Source organism: Anoplopoma fimbria, chromosome 16, assembly GCF_027596085.1.
Source record: "Anoplopoma fimbria isolate UVic2021 breed Golden Eagle Sablefish chromosome 16, Afim_UVic_2022, whole genome shotgun sequence".
Taxonomy (NCBI): Eukaryota; Metazoa; Chordata; class Actinopteri; order Perciformes; family Anoplopomatidae; genus Anoplopoma; species Anoplopoma fimbria.
In genome coordinates this window covers 20,632,840-20,649,525 of record NC_072464.1, presented here as the reverse complement: position 1 = coordinate 20,649,525, position 16,686 = coordinate 20,632,840, and the positions used below count along the sequence as shown (strand labels likewise).

Sequence of the window (16,686 nt, the reverse complement as noted above, 5' to 3'; positions counted from 1 at the left end):
TAATAACCAATAAACAAGCTTTTCATTTGATCAACACCCATGAAAAGGGAAATAATAATCTTCCCTTGGGGATAATTTCAACTTCACAACTCAAAGAAAGATCAGAGTGCAACAACAGCCCTAAATGATCCTCTTACTTAAAAAAAGAGTTACTCTAGCCTTAAAAGGAGGAAATATTAGGCCTTCATAACATTAAGCTTTTATGAATTACGATTATTCAGGCAGGCAGAATTGACCATATTAGTATTTGTAACCTAATTCACAGACTACGTTTTGCTTGGTCTAGAGGAGAAGCAACAGCTCATGCGTGTGAGAGCCTGTCCGTATGTCAAGGCAAGATAAATCGTTGCTAAAAATAGGCAACTTCTTTAAAATTGCCCCAACATTTAACCACAGGACCCTGAGGGTTTTTACGATACTGTGAGTAACACCATTTTGCTCAAAAGCATTAATAGCTAAATAGATTTGATTTTAACCACCAGAGCCTTCTATAAAACAGTTTATACATAAATGCATTTTACAACTTTACACTGCCCTAAATTCAAAAAAAAGAAGTTCTTACCTGGATCTCATACAAATGAGCGATGTGGAACTGAACTGTGGAGAGAAAGAAGCAGAGAGAAAGAAGCGTAAGGGTTTGTGATCGGCGATATCACAAAGTCACCCCACGGCCCTCAGTGGGTACAGATTGCAAACAGTACGGAGCACAGATGGGAGGGGGAGTACGACAGTTTCCCCAGAGTGTACATGTAATCTGAAATCACAGTGTGTGTGTGTGTGTGTGTGTGTGTGTGTGTGTGTGTGTGTGTGTGTGTGTGTGTGTGTGTGCAGTGCGACTGCAAGCACTTCCAGATCCCTCTCCATGTGCCGTCTCCTAGGCAACACACGGTCTTGGGCAGAGTCAGCAGGGAAACAGGCAGCAGAGAGGAAAGATCGCTCTGTAGAAATATTCCTGTGCCCCTTTTTCAATATGTGCCGCCTACCACAAGACAAGCTGCTACATCAAAATCTATAATTATAATAATAATAATAATAATAATAATAATAATAATAATAATAATAATAGAAAGCAGCGTTAGAAAGCTGGTGGTTTCTATGTGGCCCTTATACAACGGTAGGACTTACTTTCAGCTTTGGACAAAGTGCAGAGATTGGAGTCGATCAAAGCCAGCTGAAAATGCTGCAGAGAAGGAAAAAAAAGAGGATTTTAGTATCAACAAAAATACATATTCTTTTACGGGATCGACTGTCTGCCTTTACATCACCTAATTCCTACTGGCAATGCCTCAGAACATAAAGCACTGCAAGTCTTGATGCTCGTCTCCATCAAATCTGCTAAAGATCCACAATAAACCATGAAAGAGCCCCGTTGACAGCAACATGAGAGCACAGTGATATCTGGAGGGGCCGAACATTAGATATTCCCGTCTCTGGGTCACTCATCTCGCTCCACTCTTCCCGCCTTTCCTCTTGTGCGACCAGACGATACACCCTCCTCGATGTGAGACGCTGACATCCGGTTGTTACCTCGTCATGTGAACTACAGACAGTGTTGCCAGGTAGGACAGATGTCTGCAGAGGCTGAAGCCGGTGCTGACAAGGCGTGGCACGCTACTAGGCGATATCTCCACCCAGGGTCATTGAACAGATTAGCCCATGAGTAGGACACACAGCCACAGAGACACAACTCTCTGGGGCTTGTTTCTTCCTGCTTTCTCCTGACATCCCCCCCCCTTTTTAGGGCTGCAATTCAACTCTGTTGCTCCCCTCATGTGTTGACATGTTGCTAAGCCACCAGTATTCTGACCTTATGTTTCACTGTAGTGCATCTGAAATGTGCAGAGCAGATTCAGATACTCCTACCAGCCGTTAAAAAGGCACCAGAGCGGTTAGAGTGGGAAATATTGAATACCAAGCGAGGCGTCTGATCCTGTTAATCTATAAAAGGGACCCCCTCGGGGCACCCATAGGTGGCTTCAAGGTGACAGGTTTTTTATTGCTAAAAGCTGCACCAATGCAGACACAATGCAGCTTCATGCATTTAAAAAAAAAAGAAAAAGGCACCGGCAGTGTCTCTTATCTGGGTCAGTTAAAAACTCACAGCTCCGGTGCCTCCAGAAGGAGGAACTGAACACAAGAATCTAGCACACAGTCAGAGAACAGACTGTTCAGCTGGTGCTGCCGTACTCCATCGGTCAGCTGAAGTGGATTTCTTAGAAGGTAAAACTGTAATTAAATACTGGTGGAACCTTTTCAGCGAAATATCAATATCTGCACACACACACACACACACACACACACACACCACACACACACACACACACACACACACACACACACACACACACACACACACACACACACACACACACACACACACACACACACACACCTTGGAGCAAACTCATGTTAAGCAGAGCTTCGAGCCTCAAAACATCAGAAACACTCATTACATCCAGATGCCTAAATGTCAGAGGAAGTACACACACACACGTACACAAATACACGTACACACACATTACCTATACGGCTGGCACACCACTCTCCTCCTGGAACCCCACTGCATCCTCCCGTAGATCTCTCCCTCCGTCTCCCCTATCCTTCCCTTCCTTCTCTTTCACACTTGCTCTGCCACCAGGCAGATAATGCAGCAGGATTGTCAGCTTGGCATTCCACCTCCCTCCCCATGTCTCGCCTTCCTCTCTCTCTCTCTCTCACTCACTCCCTCTCTCTTACTCTCTCTCTCTCACTCCCCCCCTGCTATCCTGGTGTCACTGATTACTATTCAGCAGACGGCTGCAGTAGAGAGTGCAGAGAGATGACACACAATACCTCAAAGCTGGAACACACACCACCTCTCTCTCCGTCTCCCCCTCTATCTCACCTCCTCTCTATGGCTACATGGCTCTATGGAGACCGCCAACTCATCACCTTAGCAATATGCAGCGCACAAACCCACTCTCGCAAATCTCATTTCCCCTTCTCTCATTGGCTAAATTAGCAGCCACTAAAGGGAATGAATTTGTTTGTGGGTTTTTTTCGGGGTAACGAAGAGCAGTTTATGAAATATTGCAGTTGCTGTCTCCTGATCAGGTTACAGTGCGTTCTCAGAAACATCAGGTATCACTTGGCTGCCTCTTGATCTCTTCCTCTATCTGATGTGATGCAAAGGAAAAGGGGGGGTTAACAGAGAGGAAGCAACATGAAACGTGCATCCTTCATAGACATCTTTATTCCCTTTATCATCTGCAGCAACCCACCCCCTTTTCCATTTCCCCTTCTCTCATTTCTCCCTTCTCCTACCTTTATTCAATCTCTGCTCCTCTGAACGTGCACCCGCCCCTCCCTGTGGATATGTGGGGCAGTCATGTGTGCGGTGTGTGTGCGTATTAGATTCTGCTTGTGTGCGTTGCTGGCGACGAGCCAGGACTAAAAAGGGAGGGGAGCGTCCAAGACGGAGTGAGGACGTGCAGCACGTGCAGCCCCACTTAGTTCAATACTGTACCACCTCACGCACCAACGCACACACACATTTACACACAGTGCATCCTCTGCAAGACACTACACACTCATATCAATTAAACTGTGAAAAGGTAGAGAAACTATCATGATGCAATCCACTTTAATAGCTTTGCAATAAATGCCACCTTTAAAATAGGTAACCACCGATACAGAGTCAGATATCGGAACAACACAAAAAAAAGCACTTCTATGTTAATATACATTATAGGGTGGAATTTGAATATTACTTTAAGTTTTGACCCATTTGAAATTCCTGTTATTTTTGCAGATGCGTTTTTAACCAAGAAGCTGGTGTGCGGTTTCTTATTTGATTGACAGTTCATTTTATATCTATGTATTAATGTGTTTTACAAAGTTAGAAAAGCAATATTGAGCTCAAACCTGATAAATAAAAATAATGATACCAGTCTCTTTTACAAAAGGGAGGCATACAGCTTATTAATTAAATACTTGTATATGATCGGTCCTCGTTATTGGCTGATACCCAAAGCCCAGAGATCAATATCAAGACTGAAAAGGTTGAATTGTTTGCTTGTTTAAACTGTGTCAGAAGTGCTGATTCAATCATTCATATTCCATATTACTATAATTCAGTACCAGAATTAGAGAATTAACCATTCAACACATACAGTACCAGTCAAAAGTTTGGACACACCTTCTCATTCAATGGTTTTTCTTTATTTTTATTTTTTTCTACATTGTAGATTAATATTGAAGACATCCAAACTATGAAGGAACACATATGGAATTATGTGGTAAACAAACAAATGCTCAACAAACCAGAATATGTTTTATATTTTACATTCTTCAAAGTAGTTGAATGAGAAGGTGTGTCCAAACTTTTGACTGGTACTGTAGCTTATGAGTTTAAATAGAATAAAAAAAACAATATTCTGCAAGGCTCAATTATATGCTAATGCATAAAAATGCATGGTTAAAACAATACTCCTGTGACAGAATGTCTGGAGTAGCACAAAGCCCAGGATCCGATGGCAGTCTGTCCCCGACGGTAACCGGCACTCTCAGACGACAATAGATCCATAGGCTCCATTCAGAAAGCTCTTCGTTACTGCCTGGACGTCTATGGCTCACAGGTGTCAGCAGATAGAGCTAGTAGACTATTAGCTCAGACAGACGGGGACAGATGATCCACCAGCCTTTGTTAATCCGAGGACTAGGAGGGTCAAGTCTGTTTAGGCAGGAAGGAGGAGTTCTATGGACTCGACAATACACACCGGCACCAATGGAAAAATGATTCCACTGTTAATGTGGAAATCATTGCATCAGGGCATGAAAGCTTATCATCAGGGCCCTGTGCTTGACCCGACCATGACCTGAACCAGAGTAAACATCAAGATCCCCCTTTACATTCTGTGTATTGCAAGCATTTAGGACTTACCTTTAAGCTCGACTCGTAGTCCGTGTTGACTTTAAACATGAGTCCCAGTCTCAGGTGAATCTCTTTAGATCTCGAGAAGCCGGGGTCGATGTAAAGCACCTCCTGGAACGACTTGATTGCCCTGAAAAAACCCCACAGAAACAGTGTGTTTAGTAAAAAAAAATACATATAGACATATATAGAAATATATATATATTTAGGTCAACTCTGAAAATAATCCATCTTGTTACAGGATTGTTATCATCCCCTTGCCTCATTCTTCCATCACATGATACGCTGGCTTTTAATCAGCTGGAATCACAAACATTCACTAGAACTTGGCAATATCAACACAAACATTACAATATGACTCAATGTTTCCAAGGTGGTGATAATTTAGAAATGGCTGTGACTAGCTACCAGATGGAAAAAAAAAAAAAAGTGATGAGATGGAGTGAAATCATGTTTTTTGAGAACATCTCAAGAGGTAATTTTAGATGCATTCTAGCCAGATGTTGACAAGGTGCACAAGCATCCATCTCCCCAAATAGCAGCTCCAGTGACACAGAAATAACACTTGATTAGCCATCTCTATCCGTGCCACATGACAGCATCTGGAAGCAGATTCTTCAGCAGTAGTGTAGGTTGATTGTAGTTGTTATCTAGCTACCTACTCCTTAGGTTGTACTTTAACTACTAAGCCTCACAACTTTCAGTAACCAGACTGCTTCAGCTGCATTACCACCGACCCTCTGAGCTGGAGCAGGGCTAACCCAGATTAGCATGTAGCACGCGAAACGCAAGACTGATCCAATCAGAATTTGTGATTTGGCTAATAGAGATGCTGCACGCAAAAGGTATATTAAAATCACACGCAGAATTTATCCACACTTGAAATGAAAAGTGTACACGTGTCCTTTAACGTTCAACTAGGTAGAATCTCCAAAACAATTGTCTTGTTTTGGAGATCAGCCACAGAAAAAATGTATTTCATAAATTCAGAAAATAAAAGTGTCAATGACTGACTTTGCACTTGAGCTAATTTTAGCTTCCCAACCTAAATAGACAATTACTTCACTGGCCAAAATCCCTGAAGTCTTGATTGGGGGCTTTTCAGATGATAAGCTTGTAACAGTGCTATGATGTGCTTAAAAGTTTAACTGGAAGATTCCCACTAACGACCAGCTGTCAGTCATTAGAGATGGTCTGCATGATGTGGAACAATCAGCTAGATTCACTACCGCATCGCTGATTTTTACTGAGAGTTTGTGGATGACAGCTGTTAATACAGTCTGCAAAAAGAGAAGCATTAAAGTGACATTTTAGCAAGAGACTCAATGTGTAATTCATTGGTTGAAATAAATGATCCAGAGTTTATCTGGCCTGTGGCTGCAAGGCTGGAGTGAAAAGTTAAGCGTACGACAGCAGCTGAAAGGGCTGCTGTCGTGTTTGCAATAAACTCTCTACTCCTTTCATAACAATAAATAATAAACTAGTCTTCAGAGGATATGAAAACAAGAAAAAAAAAAAAAAAAAAAAAGCACATTAAAACAAAAACAAAAACACACGTTTCTACTTGAACTCACTCACTGTGTCGCTATGACAACAATGCATGTCAGCATGAAGCCTTTTATTTCCGGTAATGTAGCGGCAGAGCACTGAGCTCACTGCTGACTGGGTGCCCCCTCCTCCAACACACACACAAACTGAACTCATTGCCCCCTTTCCCGTCTCCTTTCGCCTCCTCCCCGTTTGTCTGGTCCATCCCTCCTCCCTCCCTCTCTCTCTCTCTCTCTCTCTCTCTCCAATGTCCTCTGCGTTCATCCTCTCCTCGCTCACTGACAGAATCCAACGTGAATGCTTGGAGAGCAGAGCTCTTCTACAGAATAGGTTGTGACACACAGCGTACGGCCGACTCCAGACAAAAGATGAGCAAAGAACGCCTTTCTCCTTCAGAAAAGGGCAGCTGACGGCAAAACAAATGCACGTTTTTCCAAATAGGACGGGCAAGAAACACCGTTTGGCTCCGTTATATCGATGCCATTTGGTGTAATATTTGAGATTTTATGTCATAAATGTTCCACAGTTAAATTTGCATGACATTCCGAAGATATAAATATCTTGCATTCTTGTTGTGGAAGGATTTTACAACCTCCTGTGGACAGCCTGGATAGTTGGGCCGGTGTTTCTCAGCCCTGTGAAGTAACATGCACCATTTGACAGCTCAGCATTCCTTTGGAGCCCCGGCCCTCAGGGTGACGTAATCCCTCCTCGTGAACCCAACTTGACACGCTCCCTTCCCCCCTCCGTTAATACATTCCACGGGCCTCAGAGATGGCGACACACAGGGCACTGTGACTTGGCAGGGGCAACAACGCCAGAGGACTTCAAGGTCGTGGATGGCGTAGAGGGGTAGCAGTAGGAAAAACAGAGGGGAAAGGTCACAGCAGACCCGGAGGAGGTGGGTCTCAGAACCTGGAGGTGAAGTGGTTTCGTGCTAGCTTGTTACACCTGCCACTATATGAGCAAACGGCTCAAAGTTTAGTTTATACTCCCGGTTGTTACGCTGGCACGAGGTGCGTGTGCTAGAAAATGACGTAATTGTTTGGTTTTGGACACGTGAGCAGATTTTTTTCAGACGTGAATGTCGCAAAAAGTTCACTGAAGAAGGCCCATAAACATGTTGGAGGAGTATAGAATGAAAAACTACATTTAAGTAAATATTTAGCCAGCGAAATCAAAAACTTTTGTTTCATTATAATGCATTCAATAGTTGACTCCTTTCTTAACAGGGCTTTTATAAAAGGAAATAAAGTAGTCCATGATTATGAGTTGATTGCTATTCCTCCTCAGCATTGTGGAGGTTTTTTATGGCGTTTTGCCAGTTACACTTGTTGTCTTCTTGCTTCTTTGCAGTAAATTTTGTTCAGCTGCGCTTGGCGTTTCGGAGAATAATGCAACAAACGTGCAATCGTGCATGCTGTAGCTTAAATGCGATCTGAGGAGGCAGTTATAAACGCAGTTATAACCAAAGCTCGACAGAAATTAAATGGTAATGGTAAGACGTAAAGACTGCGCCCACTGCTGTGACGTATAATGGAGTTACAGCCTTTTAAAAGTGCAATTATCGCCTCTTATCCATGTCGTCTGACAACAGTGTATAAAGACAAAAATACATAGAGTGAAGTAGTTAAAGTAAGTTTACTATTTATTCCATTTATTAGGCAGCTGGATTTCAAAACATAAAATTCTGCAAGCGGGATGTAATTGAAAGAAATGACATTTGTCAAATAAAAGCATTGATCATCGAACCGAGTCGAGCAGTTAGTGGTTTGAGAAAAAGAGGCAGTGATGCTCTGCTCCCTTTGGGACAGAGAGATGGGGCTCACTGCACATGATGTTCTCCCAAAATGGCCTCTAAATCTGTATGATTAAAACAGACGTTTGAGAACACAGTCCCCTCGAGAAACCGAGCCCCAGTGGGTAAAGCGTTCACCTGGGCCTCTACTGAGCAGACTGACAATCAGGAGGACGTTACAATGAACGGCATGATCTTGAAATCTTAAAATACTTGGCTTGGACGAACAAAATAAACCAATGAAATGCTCTGTTGTCTTAGCTTACTAAAGCAGAAAAATCATGCTCAACAAGCACAACAAGACAGACAGCTACTGCCGGGGCTGCAGCTTCAAGTTTGACAGACTGGAGAGCCGTTCTCTTCCAGCTCTACTGCTCTGGCTGCAGGGTTCATTTGAGGACACTCCAGTACGTGCAACGCTTACCATACGATCAGCCCTTATCAAAACACTACGACTCCAGTCACACAAACTGCTCTCCCCGCCGCTGTTAGGCAACCAGTTCTCATGCGATGGAGGTCTAGACTTCTCCCTTCTTCGCAACTGCGTTTCATGAGAACCACAAATGCAAATTCTCAAATAGCAGGAAACACCGAATGACCGTGCATCTCAACTGACAAATCATAAAAGATACTCTATACATTTAACATGCTAAGAGAAAAAGTCAATGCTGTTTGAGCATATTACCGCCAAATAATTCATGTTGATCAAGACGACAGTGTTAAACGAGGAGGTGCAAAAATGACATAAGGTAAGCCAACATAGCATTTTGTATTTGCAGAAGTCCTTCTTCATGTTGCAAATGTTGCATAGGAATTTTCCTCCGGATAAATAAAAATGTAAATCGTATCGTATAGACAACACATTACTGATCTCTTATCCCGCTCATCAACTCAGTATATATTTATAGTTTGGATGTCTTCAATATTAATCTATATTAGAAAATCTACAATGTAGAAAAAAATAAAAATAAAGAAAAACCAAAGGTGTGTCCAAACTTTTGACTGGTACTGTATTTTAAAAAGTATTTAAATGTATAAGTATGAAGCCCTAATTATTATTAACTAACAAGACAGACAATTTTATTAGATAAAATAAGATAATCCTTTATTAGTCCCGCAGCGGGGAAATTTACAGGATTACAGCAGCATAGAGGATAGTGCAAACAAGAGACATAGTAAAACAAAGAAACAAGATCAAAATAAGTATTATAAATAAGCAAATGAGCAATAAAAAACAGTAAAGAATCCACAAAACTGAAATATTATATAAACATACAGTACCAGTCAAAGGTTTGGACACACCTTCTCATTCAACTACTTTAAAGAATCTAAAATATAAAACATATTCTGGTTTGTTGAGCATTTGTTTGTTTACCACATAATTCCATATGTGTTCCTTCATAGTTTGGATGTCTTCAATATTAATCTACAATGTATAAAAATAAATAAAAATAAATAAAGAGAAACCATTGAATGAGAAGGTGTGTCCAAACTTTTGACTGGTACTGTATCAGAGTTCCTTCTCAATGTTTCAATCCTGCCATTACACGGCACACAAAGTGCAGAGAGCTCATGAAATTCAATAACACAGATGTTTTAAGTGTCTTACTAAAACGGGACTCATGTACCATGAACAGGACTACTGGTTTACTCCGTCCCCACAGATACCCTCCACACACACACACACACACACACACACACACACACACCCAGGGGAACACATGAAGTCTTGTCTCCGGGGCGGACAAGAGAATCAATATAAATTGAATCCTTGTGTTCGCTAGTGAGATTAATCTTTAGCCGAGCAGACTGGCGGGAAACCGGCTAGACAACGGCAATAAAATACTACAGCTCAAAATTTTATTGCGTTTAGATATTGTATCTTGTTAGCTAGTAAGCTAGTTATACGTCCAAGAACTGCTCTGTGTTTTTACGTTTAAACATGCACATCTTCACTGTTAGACCCAACCGTTGATGGCCGGTAAAGAGCTCAGACATTTCATCTGACTGCTGGTTCAGCCCCAGTGGTTTAGTTGTGTTTGTGTAAACCAGTGAAATAAACACATTAGATGTTATTAAGTGTTTGTGCTAAGCTAGGCTAAACACATTCTGCAGCCCGCTCTGCACTGAACAAACAGATGAAATGATGATATCAATGTTCTCATCCTACCAGGGGTCAGAAAGCAAACACGTTTTTGCCAGAATGTCAGTATTTCTTCAACATGGACTAAATCTTTGATTAAGCAGTACCACAGACTATAACAACCGTAAAACTGGCCGACGCCATGCGTGCAATGAGTTTGTATTTAAAGCACTTACCACTGAAATGCGTTGTAATGGAAGTAAACCATGCCAAGGCCGTATAAAAAGGCAGCATTCTGAAAAAAAAAAGAAAGTGTTGGAAAATTGTTACAAACGGAAGTATAAAACCTTTTCAGCACATTGTAATGATTATTGTTCACAGCTTGGTGAGGAGCTAAAAGTAGCAGTTATAAACTTGATATTGTCATGGAATATTCATATATCTGCACCAATTAAGAGCTAAACACAATTATTTATTTGTTCATGTCTCATTTGGTTTTTTTGCTTGATAACTTCTACAATACTGTATACCAGGTTTTACATTCATGCAAGAACCTGTTCTTTTTCCCCAATGCTAGTTAACCAATTTGAGTATTAACTCTTTACATATACAGTACAGGTAGGCCTGTCTGTATAGCTGGCCAACATTCATAATAATGCACCCTTTCGTTAAACATTTATTTTTAGAGAACACTGGAACTGGAATAACCAAAAACAATAAATAAAATCTATTTTAACAAAAATTTCTCTTGAATAAAAACCAAACACAACCAAAAACAATAAATAAAATTGACACTAAATAAAAAGGATGTAAACAAGATTGCACTTCAAAAAATAATAAATATTAGGCTCAGACATACAGGCAAAACTGTCAGTTAGGACCTTTGTGCAAACGAACAACAAAAAACATGACAGAAAGCAGATGCAGATTCATGTCTCATTTGGTTAGTTTTTTGCCAGGTTTTACATTCATGCAAGAACCTGTTCTTTTTCCCCAATGCTAGTTAACCAATTTGAGTATTAACTCTTTACATATACAGTACAGGTGAATGTTTCCCTCAGTGCAAGCCACCTAAACTTTATAACTAATCAAGCAGAAAGGAGTGGTGAAAGTATTGATGAAGATAATAGAACAACTAAAAATACATATCGGAACGATCAATGGTCATGCACCTGAATTATATCATACCCTGTTGAAGATCTACAAGTAGCCAAGACAATTAATACAAAGTGAGCGTTGCCTTTTTCTTAAAATGTTTTTTTTGAACAATAATAATTTTGTAAACAAGTGATCATTTTAATGGACATCTGCTGTTAGCTGGTCTTTTAAATCAAGCTATGTCACAAACTATGGCTTGAGGCAGAAGACCTTTGCATTCTTTTTTTTTCTTTTATTCGAGTGAACAACCAGATAACGGGCATAAAACACACAAAGATAAGAGTGAGTAGAGAGAGAGATTCAGCCAATGAGTAACAATCACACTGAGCATAAATCAATGCATTTTCCATCGTAAACATTATTATGTTGACACATCTTTCCTGCACTTAAAAGCATCCCTCTCCCAGTTAGACCCCTATTTGTTTAACCACCCCCAGTCTAGCCCTGGCCAATAAAAGCCCTGCGTTTGTGCTCCAAGCTCAGGCTTTTCCTACAACACTAATGCTACCAAGAGTAGCCCGCTCCACCACACCATTATCCAGCAGAGGGTAGGACCTCACACCCTCACTTCACTGCGGCGGTCTGTAATGCCGAGCAGCCCAAAGCTGTCATGTCCGATCGCAATCAGACCCTCAACACCTCCGTTTAATCGCCATTCCAAACACCGCAGCATCAAACCAAACGGGCCCATTCACCCACAAAGAGAGCACAGGCTGGAAACCATTGTATCACAGCTGATTGGACAATTTAAATCCAGGCCATGAGAAGGAATTGTTGGCAATCTAAACTGAGGCACAAATGACTAAAACATTCTCACATCCACACTATAAGATCACATCCTCATAAAGGTCCTTTGCAGCAAAGCTCATTGGAATGACACAAGCTCCACTATTAGTGCAGTTAAAGACTCTGTACATCCACACAGGGGTTTTCAGTTATTCTGGCTCATTAGACCTCTGCTCAGGTTAAAAGGTGGGCCGGAGCTTTGACGGGAATTGATAAAGGCCACAAATCCTCCTCTACCAATAAGAATGATTAAAGGTGTAATTTGTCTCCGACCCAACGGGTTTAACAAAGCTAACAGGAAGATGTCACTGAATTAGTCACAGCCAGATTAGCTGAAAACCTGTATGGGTGTACTATACATGTGAAGCAGTAGAAACATTTAGAGCCCATCAAGGATCACAGTGGGATCTGAACTACTTTAACATTCCCTTTAAGTTTTGCATTCCTCCTGATCCATACATTACATTACAGTCATTTAGCAGACGCTTTTATCCAAAGCGACTTCCAATAAGTGTATTCAACATAGATATTCAAGAGAACTACTAGTCACCAGAAGTCATAAGTGCATCTCCTTTCTTAAACAAGCATCTAAGAGCATAAACCAGAGCAAAAGTACAGAAACAAACTAATACGAATACAATAAGTGCAACAAACTAATATGAATACAATAAGTGCTACAAACTAATACGAATACAATAAGTGCAACAAACTAATACGAATACAATAAGTGCAACAAACTAATATGAATACAATAAGCGCAACAGACTAATATGAATACAATAAGTGCTAAGCGGAAGGCTCAGGGTGCATACGCCAGCAGAAGGTTTATATGACTCCTTTTAAAAAGGCGCAGCTCCAGAAGTTACAGTCACTGTCTAATCGAAGCGTCTAATCGAAGCGTCTAATCGAAGCGTCTAATCGAAGCGTCTGAGGATGTGGTTGTTGCTCGGACCACGGCTGCAGTTCTGGTTGAATCTATCGTGCTATGGACACGGCTACGGTGGCTGTACTGTGACTACACTCAACATTGGCCAAGAAAGCATAAACCACAGTAGTTCAGCAATACAGTAGCTTCAAGACAAAGCTCAGCTAGCATGATCATGTCAACAACGGAAGCACAGCCAATGGCTACAGGCACAATCACAGCAACACTCTGTCTCAATCAACAGAACTAACTAACCCTGCTAGTTATCTATACAGCTGCAATTATACTTTCATATAAATGAAACTTATTACTATATCATAATACAGATCAGATTCTATATGGATCAGAGGGAATGCAAAAGTATTCCGTGGCTACCACAAACGTATTGTGTTAACACAAAACACATTTTAAGAAACATTATTTCCACCGTGACCTTTTTGGGGTCTTTGTATAAAACAAGTTTCAAGGCAGCAGTATCAACGTTATGCATATGTAACAGCATGTAAGAGAAGCAAGAAGTGTCAAATAAGCAGCAACATGCAACCACCAATGTGGTCCATTCTTAGTGTCCAGATAGGCTGCTCTGTATTCACGGTTTTATTTAATCTGCATCAGTAACAGTAGGTTATTCTCTGAGGCTCTCGTTTACTGATCCGATAACCTGAGGATTTGCATTATCCTGTATGTGCTCACTGTTACAAATGTGCCACATGTAAAGCCCTAAGATACCGAGTTCACAGACGGGAACTGTTGAGCATCTGTGGCCGTCCACCGCCCTCACTTCTCGCACATAATGTACACGCCCTCTCAGTGGCCTTACATCCACTTAACAGTATAACACGTCCATGTGTCTCAAGATCAAATACACAGAACAGCCTGACAGCCAGCCAAATCTTCTTGTGTGCACAGCACTCAAATGACAGTACAGGAGTCAACTTGATCTGTGTTGATGCTATTACAGGTTTAAGGACAGTGGTTTGTGCTTTTCATTGTTGGTAGTTCAGTACTTCTCCATGACTATGTGAATAAACATGTTTCCCCTTTTTTTTTTTTTTTTTTTTTTAACATGATTAATATAGTATGTACTTGTTGCTTTTACAGGAGCAGAACCTGCAAAAACTGACTGTTCTGCATTCTGACAGTAGTTTGGTCTACACAAAAATAGAGCCTGTAATATTGGATTTTTAATAGCAAACTCACCTTCCAGTAGTCTGGCTGTAAACTGAAGTACCTCTGGTATGCAGATAATGCTGAGAAAATGGTGCGATGAATAAAAGAATGGGACACAGAAGGAGATAGTGAACAGTTAGTGACAATGTTAACTGCTCAAGATATTCAACTCAGCTACATTTTAACACTTTCAAACACACAATGTCCAATCAGAATAATCCTTTGTCAGCAGCTTTATAGCAATGCCAACCAAAAGTACGAGTGTTGCAAACAAAAGCAACAACAGCACACATTAAATGACATATCATGATAAATAAGTTATCAATTCTTTATTCATTTGGATCGCCATTAGCTTCCAAAAGTGGTCCCTTTTTATGCCTGGGTCCACGTAGAAATAAACAATTTAAAATCACACAGTATTAATAAAACAAAAAGAAGCATAGCAAGCCAAATTATACAAAAGGACAGAAAATATTCAAACGAGATTTGAAAGGAAGAGAAAAGAGGTAAAAAAAACAAACAAAAAGCACCAATAACAGGCAGGAGGATTTACAGATTGAGACTCTCACCTTTTGGATAGTCCTCCAGCAGGAGGTTGAAGTGGCCCAGCTGGCAGAAAATGTCAGGGTCCACTTTCCCGTCTGCTTTCAGGATGAGGGCATCGTAGCAGCTAACAGCCTAAACGAAAGAGCAATAGCAGTGTAGAGTTAAAGGGGCGCTACACAGCTGCAATGTGCAATTCAGATTTAAATGGCTCAAAGATCCTATGCATATTACACAAAAAAAAACATCAAAGATTGAGCTATAAAGGGTGGATATGGCCAACAGCTTGGGTTTATTAGAGCTGATGATCACACACAGCTGAGGATACACTACCAAAGGGACGCATTTCCAAGTCCTCCATGGCTGTTTTGCATAGAACCAACTGAATGCCCAAACACAGACCACGTCAGTCACCATTTAAATAACGTCCAAACAAATTACTCTAGCTAGCGCACACTGCAGCCACTGAAGGGGAATGATTAGTGGGTGTACGCATCCGTGTGGGAGACACAAATTAATTAAGTTGAATGCAATGTGTCATAATATTAAAAGTAAAAAAAATAGGTGTTGAATAGAGCATCAGCTTCAGCGTTTGCTATTGTGGTTGAGCTCTGCCATCACTAAAACAAAATAGACACCAACTACAAATATCTAAAATGAAATAATTCAGAAATATATTTGTTATAAGTCTGATTGCTTATGGCAAAGGACTGGGTGAAATGAAGTCATTGTACTGATTGTAGAACAGTTTTGTTGGTCCTTGAATTATTTTTAATTACAGTTCTTTCTGAAGAACACCCAGATGTTTTTGGTCTGTTTGTAGCATTTAGAATATGTTTCTGTTTGTAACATGGGAAGTGATAAACTCGGGTATCTAGTATTACAAAAGAAGGTGAAGTGATCTCTCTCATGTGGACCCTGCAACAATGTTAAGTTCAACTGTTTAGTTATAGACGTCTGCAATGCTTATGCAAGAATCATTTGCGGAAGCAATATTAATGTTTCTTATATTTACTTCTTCTTTTGAAGAAGTTGCAAGTAACATCTGGTCATTCTGAATGACATTGCATCTCCATAAACCACCGTTAAAATAACAAAGAAATAATTATTGCATACTGTAACTAGCAATGTCTGTCAACAACAGTTCAATGGTTTGTTTTTCCACAGATATTTTGACATTGAATCTTTTCAGAAAATAAACTCTGGGTCTTATTAACACAAAACTTTAGACAAATGCCTAGGATATTTGCCATTTAGTGAGCAAAAGAGATAATTGTGATATCAAAGTGTAAAAATGTTATGCAACTAGTAACTCACATCCCTCACTGCACAGTCCCATAGGTAGATATTGGGAATTTAATTTACTAGCATAATGATAATCACCATTTAAAAAGTAATTTTGAAATGCATATCTTTGCAAAAAGATTCTGCAAACAACAAAACAATATATTTGTAAGTGACGAGATGAACCTGCACGCATCACTCATCACTGGAAAGCCCACGATATTGAATTAAATGCATAAACCTCAATGTTGCATTTGATTAATTGGATTGAAATAAAAGTTATTATTTGAAAAGTCAATGTGACAAACCCCACAATCACAGCCTATAAATGTAAAGATGTGAGATAGAGATATATATATATACGTATATATACATATATATGTATATAGACACATATATATATATACACATATGTATATACATATACGTATAATAATAATAATAATATAATTCATTTTATATAAAGCACCCAAGGTCAC

The 16,686-nt window shown here is 40.2% G+C and overlaps 1 protein-coding gene across 2 annotated transcripts in view; it reads right to left on the bottom strand.

Annotated features, from left to right (window-relative positions):
* Positions 1–16,686, bottom strand: part of kdm6a (lysine (K)-specific demethylase 6A) — a 36,338-nt gene that overhangs the window by 16,787 nt on the left and 2,865 nt on the right. For both annotated transcript variants that reach the window (XM_054615982.1, XM_054615981.1), the window contains exons 3-8: positions 14,950–15,058; positions 14,411–14,460; positions 10,578–10,636; positions 4,922–5,042; positions 1,126–1,180; positions 563–597 (exon numbers count right to left, since the gene is read on the bottom strand). In XM_054615982.1, the coding sequence (XP_054471957.1) occupies positions 563–597; positions 1,126–1,180; positions 4,922–5,042; positions 10,578–10,636; positions 14,411–14,460; positions 14,950–15,058 (429 nt within the window). The remainder of the gene's footprint in view (positions 1–562; positions 598–1,125; positions 1,181–4,921; positions 5,043–10,577; positions 10,637–14,410; positions 14,461–14,949; positions 15,059–16,686) is intronic.